Below are 20,900 nucleotides of genomic sequence, written 5' to 3'. Positions count from 1 at the left end.
CGGTCGATGCGTTGCAAACGTCACTCCATTCCGCTCCTCTTTGCTCCTCGTCCCTTTGCTTTCGCATTTGTACAAAGTTCTGATTAAGACCGGATTAACGGACGACGCACTTAAATAATCGTCCATTGTTCCATTCACCACTCCCGACGCTTATTCGCACGCAAAATTCACTTTCGATGGATGAAAAGATGCGAGAGATACGGAACGCGACCGTAATACGTTACGCGTTACGGAAAATTTAGGCTGGACGGATAAGTGGGGGGAGGGGAGGGGAATGTCATCGAATATCTCTTCCAAGAACAGGAGCGAGCGAGTTTTTTGCGAGAAAAAAATCGTGCGCCAAAAAACCTTCGCGATACGAACAAGGATAAGATAACGAAGCTCGAGCGATACTTTTGCAATCTCGCGATTATTTTCTGGCGAAATTATACATATAATTGAAGAAGAATCATATATTTTAAAAGAATATTAAAGTATATTGAAATACGAAACGTGTGAAAAACGCGACGCGAAGCTTCACCAATTGTAAAATTTCTCATTTAGCTGTTGGTACTCGTGGTTTCTCGCGGCATTTCAGAGACATCGATTAACGTTGACACGTCACCCTTAATTGGATTTCAGTAACATCCATAGTTTTAAAACTAACCAATCACCAATCAAGAATCGAATGACCGTGATTGGTCAATTTTACAACCATGAATATTATTAAACCTGACGTGTAAAATTAGTCGACTAACTGTCGACTAACCGAACACATTTTTTTTTTCTCTTAAATAAGAATATTTTATTAGGAATGTTCATATGTGGTGTGCGAGCTGCTTTTCAGATATATTCCTCCTCGAATCTTACACATTCTATTCAACGATTATTCTCGTTGTATTATCGTTTCGCCATGAAAATTGATCGAGATTTTGTAATATAAGCTCTCTCTCTCTCTCTTTCTCTCGAGCCGCGCTTCTTTGTTTATATCTGAATGTTTACATCCAACTTTTTTGAACGCTTCCGTACCGAGACGTTCGGCGACGCGGTCCTCCCCTCTCCTCGCCTACCCGTCCAGCCTAAATTTTCCGTAATCGTGTCAGTCTCTTGCCACAAGCGCGAGTCTCAAGACGAATTACGGTCGCGCTCCGTGTTTCTCGCGTCTTTTTATCCGTCGAAAGTGAGATCCGCGTACGAACGAGTGTCGGGGGGGTCTTGTATCGAATAACAGGCGATTATCCGAGTGTAATATATTAACCCGTGTAATCGTGATTAAGGCATCTTTCGATATATATATACTCGCAAACGACAAGATTTTTCCCACGCATCTTTTATCTATTCGAACGAATATTCGAAATATCCGAATCGAGAGTAATTTGTAGTTTTGATATATCGACTTTATAATACGATACAACGATCGATGAATACATTATTTAACATATTTTTAGGCGCTGAAATAATTTACTCGCTGTCGTATATAATAATATTGCGTTGAAAATATAAGCGCGTCGCGTTCGACACGTTTCTGCTTTAATATTCTTGAATATTGTTTTCGAATGTAATCCTTTTTTCAGAGTTATGTTCACAATTTCATAAATCGAGATCGCAAAAGAGCGTCGCTCGAGCTAGTTTGATTTATCTCGCGCAGGATTTTTCGCGTACGGTTTATTTCTTGGAAGAGACGCGCTCGCTCCTTTTCCTGGAACGGATATTCGACGACGCGTTCCCCCCTCCCCATCTACTACTACTCAACCTGCCTAAATTTTCCGTAACCGTTACAGTAACCGTCGTATTGCATTAGCGTGCGAGATTGAAATATTCATTCCGTATTTCTCGCCTTTTTTTATCCATCACAAGTTTATCCCGTGTATAAAGTGGATGTCGCGAGTATCGGGAATGTCGATTAGAATCACGGAAAATCGTCTCCGTCCATTTATTAATACGCGATTATATGTTCTTTCGTGTTTATAATCGGCATGGAAATAATTTTACCGCGTCATTGCATATGGCGGATTTTGGACTACGAGTGAAATAGTGATTATGCACGAGTGGACAAATTGATAGACTGTCTCGTCTCAATTTGAAGCGAAGGGAGCAACCGGAAACGGAAGGGATCTCGCGATGACCAGATGCGGAAAGAAGTGAGACATGCAAGGGCGGTGCATCGGTCGGTCAGTAGAATTTATTATTAAACATTTAAAATTGTCAATATAATTTTTAGTTTATGGAAACAATAGTATTGAAAAATCGGGGTTTTGTTTTTTTATTAATGATTTATAGCTCATGTATAAATATATAGAATTATAACTGATCATATTATCTTCGCCTTGATTATTTCTATTATTCGTCATTGATGATTACTGATGATTTCATAATTATAATCGTTGAGCGCATTAATTTTACTATTTTATTAGCATTCGAAATCATCATTAATACGATTACATTTTATTTAACTCTGATCACTCTGTAATCTTAACATCCTTAACGCGTCATTTTTAGAGAATGAAAATTATCAAAATGTGCATTAACGAAATTAACAATATGCGTGTCAATTTATTTTTTAATTTATGGAAACGATGATATTGAAAATTCGAGTTGTTTTTTGATTAATTATTTATAATCTGATAATCATATAAATATTTAGAATTAAAACTGACCATATTATCTTTGCCTTAATTATTTCTATTATTCATCATTGATGATTATTAATGATTTCATAATTATAATCGTTGAGCGCATTAATTTTACTATTTTATTAGCATTCGAAATCATCATTAATACGATTACATTTTATTTAACTCTGATCACTCTGTAATCTTAACATCCTTAACGCGTCATTTTTAGAGAATGAAAATTATCAAAATGTGCATTAACGAAATTAACAATATGCGTGTCAATTTATTTTTTAATTTATGGAAACGATGATATTGAAAATTCGAGTTGTTTTTTGATTAATTATTTATAATCTGATAATCATATAAATATTTAGAATTAAAACTGACCATATTATCTTTGCCTTAATTATTTCTATTATTCATCATTGATGATTATTAATGATTTCATAATTATAATCGTTGAGCGCATTAATTTTACTATTTTATTAGCATTCGAAATCATCATTAATACGATTACATTTTATTTAACTCTGATCACTCTGTAATCTTAACATCCTTAACGCGTCATTTTTAGAGAATGAAAATTATCAAAATGTGCATTAACGAAATTAACAATATGCGTGTCAATTTATTTTTTAATTTATGGAAACGATGATATTGAAAATTCGAGTTGTTTTTTGATTAATTATTTATAATCTGATAATCATATAAATATTTAGAATTAAAACTGACCATATTATCTTTGCCTTAATTATTTCTATTATTCATCATTGATGATTATTAATGATTTCATAATTATAATCGTTGAGCGCATTAATTTTACTATTTTATTAGCATTCGAAATCATCATTAATACGATTACATTTTATTTAACTCTGATCACTCTGTAATCTTAACATCCTTAACGCGTCATTTTTAGAGAATGAAAATTATCAAACATGTGCATTAACAAAATTAATCATATAAATATTTAGAATTAAAACTGACCATATTATTTTTGCCTTGATTATTTCTATTATTCGTCATTGATGATTACTGATGATTTCATAATTATAATCGTTGAGCGCATTAATTTTACTATTTTATTAGCATTCGAAATCATCATTAATACGATTACATTTTATTTAACTCTGATCACTCTGTAATCTTAACATATATCTTTAACGCGTCATTCTTAAAAAAGCAAGAGGAGCAACAAATTCAGTTTCTTATATATTTCGATAGTATATTGTCCACAGATTATTTTAGTACCAAATACATGCGAGCGATACATTTTTTTATTTACTCTTACTTCGCGCAAGTGAATGGTACGGCGCGGCGAGACTGAGTATATAGTGGTATTAATTAAATAATATACTTTTTTAAAAATATTTTTATGTTATTTTAGAGCAACAAAATAGCAACAAATTCTAGTGTATTTTATTTTTTGATTCGAGCTTTATATATATTTTTTTCACTATGGGAGGGGCTGGCTTAATGTCAAGCTAGCACCCCCCACTTTGAATGTAAATTCCTGCTAAACGGTTTGAGCAACAAAATTCGGACTACGGCAACTAATTAGCACATAATTAGCACTAAATTATTTGATGTATTTGATTTAATTTGGCGTTGGTGGGGGGGCTAACTTAATATGGGTGAAGCGAAGCGAAGCGAAGCCGCATCGAAGAGCAATGCCAAGTACTTGATCATTCTATCGGCTCATAAATTCCTTCGAAGAAATAAAGAGAAATCGTGACGTAATAAATTTTATACAATGAAACGCTCATTAATAATTAAGCTTGAAATGTGAATTTTGGACTGTTAATTTTTCTAATAATAAGATTACATTTCTCACAGTTATATATAAAAATAATATTTAACGCAAAGTAATAATAAATTTTAACTAATACAGCTATCTGGTTACTCACTGGTATCGTTCTCCGCGTTACTCTTCGTGCTAGTTTGAGAATATAAGAAGGTCGATATATTGTACTCGGCATGGTACCAAGGCACAGTACCGCGAATCCTTAAGAAGGATCCGCTATACTTCTTTTCGCCGACCGCGGCATTCGGAGAGTGATGGCGTTCGCGGGAAATAGGATCGGCAGAATCGGGATTCTGTCGACGGAGGATCGTCGAGGGAATAGCGTCAGGTCACGTTACCGTTGTGGTCGGGGATGATCGGTGGTCGGTAGGGCCTTGGGCAACCACGATAACGACGATATTCTCATAGGTAGCATGCTAGCTAGCACGTTAACGGCCACGCCAGCGGAATCGTGAGGGGAAATACAAATAGCGAGCCGATGACGAGGATACCAAGCCCGATCGATGAACGATCGAGGAATCGTAAGAGAAAATCGAGACATTCGGTACACCGAGTTACGAAGATTGCGACCAATACCTCGTTGCGTTCTGTCAAATTCATGCGCAGGATAAATGGTAAATGAAAAGAGGAGTCATCATGTCTATTTGTAATTAGTAGAAGATACGCTTCGAGATACTTGACACATGCGTCTATTCGTATACGACGTACACTTTCTTTGGAATTTTTCCTCCTTCCACGACGAGTACGATTAAAAAACATAATAGGGACGTAATGACTTTACACGGCTAATTACGTTACGCGAGTTGCGCCTCTGATACGAGGATTAACGCGTGCGAGAGTGAAGATGCAACAACTCGTCATAATAACGCGCGCGCTCGCGATAAAATCGTCAGAATACGTCAGAAAACATTGATCTTATGATAATTGCGAAATGTGCATTCCTTATACTTGTAATAATTTATATTTGTCGTAAATTCTTAAAAAAAAAAAAAAAATAGATACGTAGTAATAATTTATACAGGGTGTCTCCAATTTAAATGGGAAAACTTCAAAAGCGTGTAGGGGAGCGAAAAATTAAGACAAAAAGTCCTTTAAAGAGAGCAAACTGACAAATGAGAGATTGAATTTTTGCGATTTTCTCTAAAATGGAGCGAAAACGAGCAAACCTCTAAAGGACTTTCCGTCTGAAATTTTGCCATTTAAATTGGGGACAGACACCGTGTATATTTCAGAAAAACACTTTAATATTTCGAATTTTTTATCACTTTTATCTCCCTCGCTCTCCATATACAGATATTAATCTGATTGAAAAGTACAAAATCCCTTTATTTAAACAATTCACATGTATTCTTCAGCGTGCAAAATATGATTACAAATAATTATTACGCCGCGAATTTTACTTGAGTAATTGATGGAAACAAGTGGCGCAGGATGCGATGTTCTTTACAGGTATTATATTTAATTTTGCATATTCTTTATATAATAAAAAAATATACGTCTTGCAGCAGAATGAGCAAAGCAATAATATAAAAGAGTCGATTTTTAGTTAATTATTTTTTTTTTATCGATACATATGATCCTCTCCCACAACTTCAAAAATTTTTAGGGAAAGTTATTGAAAAAATTATCTTATATATAGATCTTATATTCGCAATAATATATTTACAATATACAATATTAGTCACGTTGTTCGACTTTAGGAATTTGAATGACTGCTCCGGATGTTCGAAACTGGTCGAACCAGAAAGGTCTGGATCCGTAGGCGGTATTAACGGCCGCCTATAAACCAGAAAGATGCGGTAGGTCAGGATTACGCGAGTCCTACAAATATGCGAAATTACGACACGCACTCTAAAGAATGTTTGATCCTTAATGAGCTGTACGAAGATGTTAAAGTCCTTTGATGATTATAGAGCAAGACGAGATGATTTTGCGTTTGATAATATGATTGAAAATATGATGACACGGTGATAAAATTTATTATACACGCTTTGTACAATAATTAATAATCTTTATATTATAATGAATAATCTTCTATTTACACAAAATCAATTAAAAATTACGCGCAGTGCTGTTTCTCTAAATCGATGACGATAGTAGTTAATTCTGAAATAAAATGAGAAAATGTCGCTTTTTATAACCGAGTCTCAAAGTCGAGAGGCTTTCCAAGTCCATCGACATGTTTCAAAATATTCATTGGCTCTTACAATACGCGTTACACGAGGAAGAGATTACGTGTTCCTTGCTTTCTCTCTTTCTCTCGTATGATCTCAATCCTCTCGGGTATTGTTCGGTCAGGCGTCGAACCTTGCTTCTTCTTCTTCTTCTTCTTCTTCTTCCTCCATGAGAGATCTTCCCACGCACGTGTCGGAGACCACGTACGGCACGAATCTTTATCTTCTTCTCTCTCTCTCTCTCTTTCTCTTTCCCGCTAAGTCCCTAGTGAATAATTACCAGATGAAGATACCGCCGCCTTGTGTAGGTTGAAATCTGTTCACCTCGGTCATCTCGTCCCTAGCGATTTTACAACGGTATCCCCTATGCGCCTATTTCTCATTCTTTCCCCTCTTCCCCCATCCCATATTTCTACGACGGGACGATGACATATAATGTCCCTTTGCGAATAAAAGCAGTACAATACGGGATTCGACCCGAATCCTGTCGCGCCGCGGTATAGAAATTGGCTCTTTCGACCGCAAACCCGCATTCGTATTATTTAAATAGCACATTTTAATGCATTTCCTGTCATGCCATAGAGCTATATACGAACGTCATTGATGTTTCAAAAGTATGTGACGTTAGGTTCCTTTCCGTCTTTCGCATATGAATTGTGCTATTCAAAGAAATTCAATGGGAGTACACATTATAACAAAAAGTATAATAATTTGCGAAAGAAAAGAAGAATAATCTTACAAATTTTGTAAAAGATTTTTAAAAGATGTATATCCCCCCCCCCCTTTTTTTTTAAGAGCAGCATTTAATACCAAGGTTAAAAATTTAAAAGACTTGCACATCGCGAAGGGAATTTTTCTCGATAAAGTTAATAACTTGAAGAGAATTCTTCCTCAAAATTTCTAAAAGAAATTTATTTTTACGTATTTTTATGTTTAATTATTTAAATAATTTAGTTAAATATTAATTAAAATAAATTAAAATATTTAAATAAATCTTGTCGTGTATATTTTTCTGCTTACAAGAGCTCGATTGGAATAGCGTTTCACGTTTTCTGTGTCAACGCACGTTCGTCCGCGGGACATGGCGCGCCCACCGGCTGCGGTAGACAAGAAGGGTTAAGCGATATGGCCGAAGGTATCGCATAACTGCATATAACTGTGCCTACGGTCGAACACAAACTTTACACTTTGCGCGCATTTGCATAGAATCGTAGAGCGTAAGGCTCTCGTACGCCGCGCGCGCATATCTCGTACGCGTCGAGAGGACTCTTTCAATCCGCGTTCATCAAATTCGCGGCTTTTATCATACTGCGTAGCGAATCTCGAGATATATATCACTTGCGTGAAAAACTTGCCTTTCTTATTAATCGCGAGAAATTTATATGAAAATAATACAACATTACGAGCGTTCACGCTCCGTGCGCTCGTAGAAAATTAGAAAAATTACTTTCGTTATTGAAAGGAAAGATATCTTTTTGTAATAAATTTTTTTTTTTTTTTAAGATAAGCACTTTTCCAAGTCGCGCGTTGAATTGTACGCGAAAGTGCGAAAAGTGCCGCATTGGCGCGGATTTCTTCTAGAAACGCGCGAAAGATGTCCGAAGCGGCTGAGATAAGTTTTTCGCAACATCGCTCGCAGGTGGCAACGAAAGAGAAATCGTGACGATCCGTTGCTGGCTGCTGCAACCCGCTTCTTCTTTCTCGTTCCTCTCCGTCGACTTTGTTTCTAATTAACGGCTGCCGCGTGCTAATTGTCCAGCTGACGTAGAGCGGGAGGCCTTCCAGAGAGATTCCTTAATTGTGCAGGCTCAACCTTGAGTCGCGCGAAATTGTTTTCTCTCGGTATAGGAGAATACATTTCTATGAAAATTGCAAAGTGAAAAGTTTTATCCATGCTTTCCTCTCATCACTACTCAATCTATAGTAAGCCGATAAAAAAAATTTCGTTATTTTATCTTTATGATAAAAGTAAGAAACGAATAATTTATACAAGTATTTAATTATTGTTGTTTCGTCAAATTTATTATGTATATAAATGTTTTTTTTTTTTTTTTTTTTTTTTATTTATAGCGTCAAAGCCGTAATTTGAAATCTTTTCTAAAGATCGATATGATTTCTATGTTGCAGAGATGGCAGAGGAGATGGTTCGTTCTCTACGACGACGGGGAGCTAACATATTCGGTGGACGAACACGTGAGTGAGATTATTAATCGAGTAATTTGATACTTGAAGCGAATTTGTCAAATTAAATCCCTTTAACGCACTATCTATGTTTCCATCGCGCGTAAAGAAGCCGCTTTGCCACCTTTGCCAAATCCATTTATCGCAATGATACGGATTCCCATTTCCTCTTCTGTTACTATTAGTATGAAATGCAATTTACGATAGAGATTTTTTTTTTCTTTTCTCCCAAGTCTTCTATCTTCTCGCAATAGTTTTGACATGAAAAAACATTTTAATCGTAACCTTTTTGTTTTTTTTTTTAAATAATAAATAATATTTTTAATTAATATTAAAATTGGAAACATTAATAACTTTAATAATTAAATACAATATTTTTGGCGAAATGCCGAGTAATCAATTGGCGCGTCACGTTTTACATAACAAATTAATCATCTTCATTGTGATAAGAATACATTGCTGGAGACGAAAAGAGAGAAAGGTAATCGAGCAGTAATCATCCAATATCATGAATAATGAAGCGACAATACGAAAGTATGACGGACGCGAATCGCGTGCTTCATATATATCGTATATATCTCTATTCACTATCAGACATGTTGGAACATTATCCTAAACGGTGAGATGCGAGGAACGGTTTTTTTCTAGCAACGCGCCATAAACAGGCAATATTTCGGGAGATGAAGTCGATTGTACTCTCGATGGCCTGCCTGCCGAGCGAGCATGCATCGAGTTGGCATCGGTCTTCCTATCTGTCAACCTATCCACCCGATATCGCGTTGGCAATGTCAGACGTCGCGCACCGTTCGCGCGAATACACACAGAATGTTGCTATAAATGACCCTCCCCTCCCCTCCCCTCCCCTCTCATCGATACACCGTTACATCTCGAGTTTCCGCTTCCTGGTGTCGATGCATACGGGGAAACTCTTTCGAGATGTCAGAATTGATTTACGTACGTACGTACGTACGAACGAACGGCTAGAGTAGAATTTATTACTGTTGGTCAGGAACGATGACGATGAGCGCGAAGCGTCTGAAAAAATGTATATTTGGATTAACGCTAATAATCTCTCGATCGCGAATACTTGAAAGAAAATGCGATTTTTCAAAGTAAGATTTTTGATTATTTTTTTTCGACATCGCAAAATTATATCTTGTTACTTTTCTTTCGCGCGCGCGTTAAATAATTCGCGGCTTAAAAGTGAGCGCGAGATAGTTATGTGCATTCTGTTTCAAGTGACTTGGCGTTCGAATCAGCCGGTACAGCGTCTCGAGGAGCCGTTTCCACTTTTGATTAATGCGTAAGTTTATCTCGTTCTTATATATTCGACGGCTCGGCGCGTAAAATGGAAAAAAAAAAAGAAAGCGAAAGGGGGTTATATATCGGGTCCGCGCGCATAAATTGAACAGAATTGCCGTCAGCCTTGAAGTGTCCTTTACCCTTTATTTAAATCACTCTCGCGAGAGAGGAGCGCGATTGCGGAGATGGCACACGCGGGGCCGTACTAAGTCGTTCTTTGTAGGCGCATCTCTGCGCGGCGTTACTCCCCGCCCGGCCATTCTCGAACTCAAATTAATGATCCGGTCTGGAGGCTTAAGAGGGCCATTCGTTTCGAGAATAATCTCGGCCGAAAAATGCGAAAAGATAATAACCGGTATACGCGTGCGGTGGACACGGTGGACACGGCGTGACCGCGGGACAGAACAGAAGTCGTTCTGGTTGTCCTTGACGCGGGAATGAGAAATTAGGCTAACGGGTCGAAATAAGTCAGTCGAAAGCAGCCGCACGCTGTATTTCCGTCGACTCGAGTCATAATCTCGCGATTCTCCATGGTTCTTTCGTTCTTCTTTACGTGCGCGCCCATCTAAGGTCTCTCCCGAGAAAGAACTGCGATCTTCGCAAAAGATTAATTCACGTTCATGGAAAAGGCCGTAAATTCGTGTTGTAATTAGCTGAAAAATTCGGGATAAACAATCGGAATCAACAACTCGAATGAACATGGTGAGCTATTTCTTTGATTGCTACCAAAAACCTCGTCCCTCAAAAATGAAGATAGAATTAAAATTTTTTTATGTTTCATAAATAATACTGTATATATTGATAATTACAAGCAGTTGAGACAGTGAGGTAATTTTTAGTACTTGTTATTTAGTCAATTTAGTCTGTAATTAAGTGATTTCTTCAACGTCATTGTGCGCACAGGGGACAATTGAATATCGAGAAATCATGTCTTTTAATTAGATTATATTATCATTTTGTGCGATACATCGTATCTCTGTCAAAATTTGAACGATGCTTTTTAAAGTGACCCTCGGCGTCTCTTGCGGCGATTAAGAGATCGGGCTAACATTCCGTGAATAATCGTCGGCGCGATGACTCCGCCGCATTGCATTTAGCATCGATACATCGTCATCGGGCCGACTATCGGCCGATATTATGGCCGTCATTAATTTGCGACTCACGGGATAGCCGCGAATAGAACCCGCCGATGGTCTTTTTCTGCCCATCTGTAATTTGTTCTGTCGTGAATCGTGGGAGACCCGGCCGAAGACCGATTGCTTTCGAAATAAAGCCTGCTCTTACCTATCTTCGGTCTACGGTAGACGAACGAAGGCTCGCGCGAGTAAAACCGAGACATTATACGCCTCCGTCCTGGTCGCCGCGCGTCCAATTTGAATTGAATCCGAGATAGCCGACTGCCGCGTTCGCGAGGTTAAAAAATAATGGAAAGGGGGACGCCGCAGAGTCTCCCTTTGGCAGGGTAACCCCGGCGTAATTGCTTTCGGGATAAGATCCACGGTCGGCGGCGAATCACGTAAATGAAGGAGTCTCGTATCAGAGCCCGGAGTTACCCCAATAGGTGGATATTGTTGTCCCCCGTTTATTTCACGCATTCTTACGGGAATTGAAATGCATTCCTTGTGGATAAGAGTCGCTAGAGACGGACAGCGTTGTACTCGAGATGAAACTTTAACGCGATCGAGAAAATTAAAAACAGATCGTATCTCTCGGCACGTTGCGCACGCACGCGGACGCAACGTGCGTGACTTTTGAGACGAGAGCAGCCGTTTATCCCGCGAAATCGCCTCGGTAACATTCCCGACGTGTTCCTCTCGCGACCGACCGCTCTTATTTCGCCAGCTTGGCCAGCTGTGGCTAATTCGTTTAATTACACCGGCGTAAATCAGCCGCTCTCTTGCTCGTAATCGGCCGTTGCCATCGGATTCTCGAATCATTGGCGAGTCCGGTCCGCCGGATTCTCGCCTTCTCTCCTAGAACCGGTACGAAAGTGAAATGGACTTTTGCGGGGTACGATCGGCGAAAGAGGATGGGGAGAGAGGAGAGAAGAGAATTATTAATGGCGTATCTCAGGATCGCAGGATCGGAAGATCCAATTTTCCGATCGGCCTTCCCGTCCTCGAAGGTCGATTGTACGATCGCTGCAAATAATTGAAACGATTTAATCCGCGATTCGCGCAAACTCCGCTCCAATCCCGCCGATCTGTTTAATGCGATAGTCCCTCCCGCGTTGCATTTACATAATTGATGTTTGTCGAGACGAGAAGAGAGACGAAAGCGGGATCGCTGATGGGGGGACTCGGAAACGTTTCGCCCGAGGTACAGTATCAATCTCTTCGATCAATTATCGATTATTACGGTCGCACGAGGATTTCACCCGCGAAACGTCACGGAAAATTACTAGCGAATACCGTGTTTGTCATTACGTTCGTTCGTCGTTCGTCCCATCATCGCGCCGCCGTCATTCATCATGATAATTTGAATTTATAAACGCTCGCGGTTTCTTCAATCATCGCTCTCGTATCGAATACGCTTTCACAGCGTCCGATGTAAACGATCATGCCGTGTCGCTATCCACCGTCGTTGCTATATGCCTATTTATCGTAATGGCATCCCGCGCGTTCCTGCCCCCCCCCCCCCGTCATTTCGTATCAATTAACATATCGTATAGATGTAGCGGGTATGTGCATAGCATATTTTAATTTATACGTCAACATCATTATAAGATTGACAGAGCAAAAATATAGAGATACTTTTGTGACGACGAATAAAAACATCATTGGGACTCTGAGGGGGGAAAAAAAAAGAAAAAAAAATTCTTTTTCATCTACAATATTCACAAACTTTGCATTATTTAACTACCTTAAAGAAAAAAATTTTTTCTTTCGATTATAATTGCCTACTCTTATCTTATACGATGATCTTACCTTATATTAGAAATTGAAGTTCCAACAGCTGTGAAAAAATTCTGATTGTTAGCAAATCATTTTTAATTAACTGCACAATTGCCCATTGTTACTGAATATTTTTCTATCAAAGTATTCATCGATCTTTTCTATTAATTTTTCGCTTGATTAGCTGTCCCTTTTCCAAATCACCTTGTATTCTAAGCATTGCGATGCGAGGCGCGGCATATAGCCGACCTACTAATGATCGCGATGACGACGATCGACGCGATGATGAAGCGGGTGATCCTCTCTTTGCCGGCTATGTATATTCCAAGTTAAACGCAAGTTAATCGGCTGGCCCCAATTAAACGATAGTCATATCGAACAGGCTTTACCGATAAATGTTAACGAATCATGGTATCGTAATAATAACGTCGTTGTTAAGAAATCCTTTGTTCCTTCGCCCACATTCTTACGATTTTTACGCCTTAATTCCATTTATATCCAGAGGAGCCTGCCTCTCTTGTCGTCTATCTATGTTCATAATTGACTACAAATTTCTTCAAAAGACGCAGAGACTAATAAAGGACAATAACGAGGTTCTATATACTTTAGGAAGAAGAATATTTACATCGCACATAATTATAGTCGAATGATTTTTATATCATTACTATTAGATTTCGCGCGATCGTTATATTAGAAAAATCAAGCTTTAATCAAAACTTTCTATTTAACGATAAGTATTTAACGGTAATTGAAGCTACTTAAATACTTGTTTAGAACGTTATGAATTTTTACAGTTTCTTCTTCTTGAATTTTCTAATTAAGATAATCATAGAATAACAGCACGACGTGGTAATTTCTTTTAAGTATGGGTCATTACAGCCGCGTTATTTTTAACACAACGAATCTTATTATCTAGTTTATTGAAATTATTGATTTTTGTGATTGAGAATGTACAATTTGTATATGAAGTATATATTGTATATTGTGTGGGGAAGGGGTCTTTGCTCTTAATTTATTAAATCGCCACCGGAACAAATCATTGTTCGATTTCGCCGGGATGCAGTTTCATTAATTCCCATTAATCGAAAGGATCCGCGAGGGAAATCGAAACCCATACGGAGGATACTAAGAGCGATCACGTATACACGACGTTTTAACGAAACAAATTACGGTACGGGAGATTCGTCTCGCTGCGACTACATCACCATAGCGAGAGATAGAGAGAGAGAGAGAGAGAGAGAGAGAAAGAGAGAGAGAGCTGCCCGGTAATCGCGATCCGGCATCATCGGTCAGATCCGTTTGTTCATCTCGCGCTATGTCAAGCATGCATGCATGCATACATACACATACACATACATATACATATACATATACACACGCAAACGTATACACATAGTCTGATTATCGTTTCCGTTCCCGTGTTCCTTTTGCACGATGTTGCTGCTGCCGCTGCTGCCTACATTCGATATTAATACCGATACGCGTGTACGGATTTGCATGCTCGCAGGCCTGAATGCACACATCGTGGCGCCGCTATAGATGCACATTTGGATGCATAGATGTATACATATAGACGGCTACGTATGCGCGCGCGCGCGCTCAATCCGCACAGCTCGTGTACGCCTTACGTAATGCTCGTCCCGTGTCAACGGTGGCTTGGCGATAACGATGCAGGGGACGAGGAATTCGATGGGAGCAATGTACATTAAAGGGAAAGGGGAGGGAGGATGGAAAGAGCGAAACGAAAGCGGTCCCGTACCGCGACGTTTTATCTCACGAGGAAGTCGCCGTTTAGGTCTCGCGAGGATATATGCGTGCATGTCGCACGTTTAGGATATATATATATAAGCTGTGATATCCCGTTTAGATTACGACCATGGCGCGATTTCAAAGTTTTTCACGCGCGAAAAATCTCGCATGCTACCTTCTGACGAACGAACGGGCTATTATTCTTGCGATCGTCGAAAGTATCGTGAAATTTCCGAAATGAATTTCGGTAAAGCAGCTCTCCATTCGTCGCGTTTAGAAATTTCTCTCGGAATGCTATTAAGGAAATATATTTCATTTATTTAAATCTTATTCATTTTGCCGTTTCATACTTTGTATGATATATTCTTAAATATTTGACTGTATTTTTATTAGAGACGTTATATCAATTATCTTGAATATATGTAGAAAAATGTACGACTACGATCTTCTGGCTAATAAAAATCACGCAGCATTTCAGGGTTAATGCGAATGCGCGGATAGTTTGCATCTCTACAATGTGGGGAAACTGCGCCTGGGATTAATGATACCGTCAAAGATGAACGCGGCATTTCTATGGTTGGAATATACTTCTTGTATTACTCTGTCTTCTCGTTTACCGTGTGACACGTATAAATTTTTAGCGCGCGAAATTGCCTTTGCAAGAATCCCAGATGCTCTACGGTGTATGAAATCTTGCATTATTGCGCTTCTTTGATAAGTCAGTCATTTTCGCGTCCGTGTAATTTTATTATATAATTTTTACACCAATCTACCTCCAACATATTCTATTCTCGAGACAAAACACGCTGTTTGTATAATTTTATTATTAGAAATTAAAATTAAAAATTATAATTATAAAATTATAATTAACATATCTGACATAAAAATGATATTGCAGCCAATAATTTTGAATCGTGAGATTTAAGTACGCGCTAAACCGTCATTCATTATTCCATATCTATCTTACGTAACGGACACAGGTGGTTGATTTAATCTGTAACGGATACTCAAGACGTTGTATTCTTTATCAATGATGGTATTATATTAATCAAAATCAGCTGGAAACTACGCGGGCACGCAATATGCCGTATTAATCCCTTTAAATTAATCACATTGATAACTCACTGACGTCTGCCCCAAAAACAGTGTGTATATATATTCGTATACCTGCATCGAGCGCAGTGTTTAGCACTGTGGCAGCCACGCAAGGGAAAAAAAGGAAAAAAAAACGTGAACGTGAAAAAGGACGAGGCGCCTCTCGTAGGATCCTAATGACGTTTCTTCGCATGTCAGCGACGTAAATCAATCACGGAGAGAAAGAAGAAAGAGGCAGGATCGGCGATAAAATGTTAGGCGAAAGAATAGTAAGCTAAGCTTGGAGAGGAACTTTGCTCCGCAAATGGCATAATACACTCTGCGAGCAGCAAATCAAAATTTTATTACCATCTTTTTGACGTTTCTTACCGAAGACGTTTATTACTGTGAATTTGACTATAATTTCATGGAATCTACTTGGAATGCAATCGGCAACGATTATTATAAATGTCCTCGTTTAAAATTTTACGCAGAGATCGCCGAAAGAATGATGTCACATCGTTACGAATCGCTAGCATAGCGCGCTACATGTTTCCTACTCTCGTCGCGTGCTAAAAGTCGGAAAGCGAACGGCGAGATACTACATTCGTGAGGTAATATTTGCTTAATTAGCCGAGAGGAATGTTTAGGGCTTAGCTGGGGATAACTCTCGCGGAGAAAGACACTCCGCCTTACGATTCGTTCGCATCGCAGCGCAAGAGCGAACGAGGGTGTATAATCGATCCCGATAATCGATCCGCCCAATCGATAAATCGCGTCGCGTTGCTTTTAATTTTGCCATGTGCGTAATCGTAATCGCGCGTCTGATCATTTAAATTAGGCGGGAGTCGATAGTCATTCGTGTACAATTGTCTCAGCTCTGTTTCTTCCGCAACCGAAGAATACTTATTATACTTATCTCGTCACATCACAGAGTGCATGAATCGAAAAATGTAAATCGATAAAATAAATGAAAATAGATGTATAAATCGAACGCGGCTCTTGAACATGGCTCGTCGTAAAAGAAGGCATTCCGTCTTGCAGCTGCCGCGATTTTCCAGACCAGATTTTCGTCCTACCGCGCCGAAAAGAGCGACCGAGGAAGAGAGGCACGCGTGCTCTTGATCAGCCGCGCTTGACGGTATCGGGGAACTCTAACGATCGTGTCCCGGTGTGTTTACACCTGGCACCTGGCACATCGCCATTCCGCTTACCCTTCTAAGGCACGGCGGCGGCGCAACGGATGCTCGTCTTTTATAGCTATCTTCATCGCGCGAGCGAACCGAATCCATGAAAATGCGTCGGAATCTGAAGATGGAGCACGTGGTTAGGCCGATGCCGCCGAGAAATTGACCTTGTTGAGCTCTCTCTCTCTCTCTTCCTCTCTCGCTCTTTCCGCATCGCTCGACGGTAGGTCCCCGAGGCGCGGCGCGTTCGGAATCGTCATCGCGTTGCACACGATTGAGATTATAAAAGTTTTAACGGTTGTGATAATGGCGCGCCCGCCATGCGGAATTCCTTTCCTGATTTTCGCTGATCTCGTTGCGAACGATATTATCTGCGAATATGGAGATCATCGCACCGTACTATAAGAAACATTACAGAATTATATGAACAATAAGAGCACAATTACGCAATAAATAATAAAATTGTACCGCGTAACTAAATGTAACTTTTATTATTTATTACGTAATTTCATTCTTATATTGTTTATGTATTTTTTACATAACACTCACGCTTTGAATTCGGTAGTATGCTATATGTTACAATCCCGTCGAGGGATATCTCGAGTTTCTCGCATTCCTTTTTATCCATATAATGTTCTAAGAAGGAAGTTTGCTAAGCTATTTTTCACTTTTCTACGGATTCTTTGACAAAGGAGGAGGATCAATGAGGGCGTTTTTTGTCCCCACAGCATTTTCAAAAAACTCTCTCTCTCCTTTTTTTTTTTTTTTAACCGTATGATCATTAGAAATGTCAAAAATAATCAATGAGTAAAAATATTTTATTAGTTTACTTATTGGTCATGAAAAGGGCTTAGGTATCATACTGTATCTAGATTAATAATTAATTTTATGTTTATGGATCGAGCTTTTTTTATCCGATTATTTCTGACATTTCTAATAATCATACGATTAAAAAAAAAAAAAAAAAAAAAAAAAAAAAAAAAAAAAAAAAAAAAATGAAAATCCTGTAAAGGCGAAAAAACGTCATTATTGACCCTCTTACTTTGGAACATTTGATTTTTTTTCGAAAAACGATGCGACGCGCTTTATAATTCTAAGTTATATATGATTGAAAATGAAAAGTTTTTACGAGAATTAAGCCTTAGTAGTTCAAAGATTATATAGGATTTTATTTTCCAAAATTCAATCTTCAATGTGTGTGAATTTTGCTTTTTACAAAAGTCTTATGCTTTGAGCTATGTCGGATGATTATACTTAATCGGCACGGACCCGCATAGAGATGATGCGCTATTATATTATATAATATATAATTTTTTATTTCAATCGCGAGATCGACAGATCGAGTAGTTGTCAACCTGTCGAGCTTCGTGAAATGGATCAGTCGTTTCTTGCCTACTTCTAAGATCTCCTCGTCTCCACCCATCTGTCCGTCGTCGTACATTACCGCTATGCTTAACGGTTAGCCGGAACACGGAAGTTTGGCTTTTACGGTTCAATGGAACATAATCTGGAACGGATCGCGCCATGCGATCGCGACGACGCGGTTTTGCTGAAATCGAGTTTGAGTTGACGATCTCTGTTCAGGGTTGCATCGCCATTCGTAGCTGCGGTTGCAATTAGGCGTGAGTACAGAGAGGAGATAACGTTAAGTAGATCGATGGAGATGTTTATTATTACATTATATACATCTTGCGAGATTAGTTGCCCGATGGTCATCGAGATTAAACGTAGTCCGACGCGTGAGAAACAAAAATCGTAGGTTGACAACTACGGGAATACTAAAGGATCCGCGTAAAACGCAAAATAGGGAGCGGCCGAAATATATTACGGCCTCGTAAAAGGTACGCTAAAAGCATTCCCTGCTGCTACATCACGACGATCTCTCTATTCGCGCGCTAATTAATTCCTTTTAGGGCAACATGGAAAGGATCTATAAATTATAATATAAAATTTTGCGAAGCTTTGTTAAAATTGCAAATTGGTATTCCCGTACATTATTTTTTTTTAAATACACGTTTACATGATTTTATAACAAAATATAGCCGAGCTCGTCTAATGCTGTTTCTAGACATTCTATAGATAATATGAGAATTTTATTGGGACTCGGCCTATTATGCTTTTCCTTCGGACTAATGGTCAGGCCGAATTTTTTCATCGGATATATGCTTTTCGAAAGAAAGAGAGAGAGAGAGAAATGCCGTTTTCTTTTACGACGATGTGGTACTTCACCGTATAGAAAAACTTATCGACGCCAATGCCATGGGCAGACCATCGTCTGGACCAAATCCCGCGGCGGCTGAGCGGGGCTGAAACTCATTTCGAAAATTCCTGAGGGAGAAGTATGTAATTATCTGGGAATAATGGACACCCTAGGCGGCCCGGGTAACTTTCGTCCGCACTTAGACGCGCGTCTCGGTCCGATCGAGAATGTTGGCCGGTGGATTTATCGTTCGTGCCGACAACGGCGACGTATAAATTATGATTTCTTTTCCTGCTGAGCTCCCCTCGCGTTCCGACCCCTCACCATCACCATCTTTAGATATGAATTTCAAATGCACGAAACTCTTTCGTGATCGTACGTGGTAAAATGCGCGACTTTGCGCTCTCGAAACCGCATTCACGTATCTTTTTACTCGTCGGGTCGCTCGCACGTGTTTATAATTTCGGCTTTATTAATTAAGTCGTGTATAGAGATGTGTATGGAAGGCGTAGTTGAGGATACAATGGAAAGAATCGAGGATAAATTACTGGTTGGAGAATATAGCGCGAGATTTCGCCGACGATACTGACGATTATTAATTGTTCGGTTAATTTCTCAATGGTATAGAGAACCTGCTATTATAACAGAATTTTTCATAGGCGCTAAAGCGCATACTTTACCACGCGCGTGAAATATATACAAGCACTCGCTATAGGCACACGCGTACAGGATTTTACTTTATATCATAATCAAGATCTTATTCCTGTATACGTATGCGATGTTGTATTGAAAATTCTATATGAAATTATTACACACAATTTTATTCTCAATCGTTATACGGCTAAAACATATAAACTTAAATAACAATACGATTATAAGTGATAGCGGGGGGGGGGGGGGGGGGGGAAATCGAAACAATTTCAAATGAGATATTTCTGAGAGAAAAAAATAGGCATTATATAAGTCGAGATATTTTTTCACTATATCTGAAGAAAATCTTGAAAATAGGAATTTTTTCCAACATTTCAATAGACGCTTTGTATTTTTATAATTATTTATTTGTCGCATTTTTAACTCAGCGTCATTGCGGTAATCAGATTTCAAAGTTATAAAGGGCAATGCGTTCCCCATGTGCGAATTTCTCATCTTACGAGGACAGATACGGGCCGAACGTAAACAGCATCTCTCTAGAACTCCGATCTTGGACCCACGATTTAGACGATTTATCGCGCGCGAGAGACTGCCGAGGAATGAATTATGATTACTTTTTTTTTTCGTACGGCCAGCAGAACTTCGTTAAGCGGGATTTAATGAAACGAATGCGCAGGATGAGATTACTACGTCGGTATCGTTCGTTCTGTTGCTTTTTTTTTTTTTTTTTTTTTTTCCCCTTCTACGGAGTTGAAAGGGATGAGACTATTATTGACGTATGTTGATTAGATTGTCAGGATTTCGTTCAATTATCTCATCGATGGGTAGCAAAGGTAGCAAAAAGAAGAAATAACGGAAGAATGATACCGTCTCTTCTCGCATATCTGTCCGCGATTTTAGACTAGACGGAATTCGCGAATGCCCTCGAAATATAACTCTACGTATAATAGTATTTTTTTAAAAACTCAAGAATCGGATAAGATCCGATTCTCTCGGATAGGACGAGGTGTTAGTCGGCCGGAATTATCAGTAATGATAGCCTCGCCAGGGCAGCAACGTTCTAGCAATGACAGTTATTCGCCGGCTGTAT

At 38.9% G+C, this 20,900-nt stretch overlaps 1 protein-coding gene across 1 annotated transcript in view; it reads left to right on the top strand.

The window, feature by feature from the left end:
• Osp (myosin phosphatase Rho interacting protein outspread) overlaps positions 1 to 20,900 on the top strand; it is a 168,181-nt gene that overhangs the window by 82,363 nt on the left and 64,918 nt on the right. The window contains 1 exon segment of the mRNA XM_070311512.1: positions 8,700 to 8,765. Within this exon segment, the coding sequence (XP_070167613.1) occupies positions 8,700 to 8,765 (66 nt within the window).

The sequence above is a fragment of the Polyergus mexicanus genome, unplaced genomic scaffold (genome assembly GCF_030449975.1).
Source record: "Polyergus mexicanus isolate NDT 795.1 unplaced genomic scaffold, iyPolMexi1.0 SCAF_20, whole genome shotgun sequence".
Taxonomy (NCBI): domain Eukaryota; kingdom Metazoa; phylum Arthropoda; class Insecta; order Hymenoptera; family Formicidae; genus Polyergus; species Polyergus mexicanus.
Note: the sequence above shows the minus strand (reverse complement) of the source record. Positions and strands in the feature narration are given on the sequence as shown.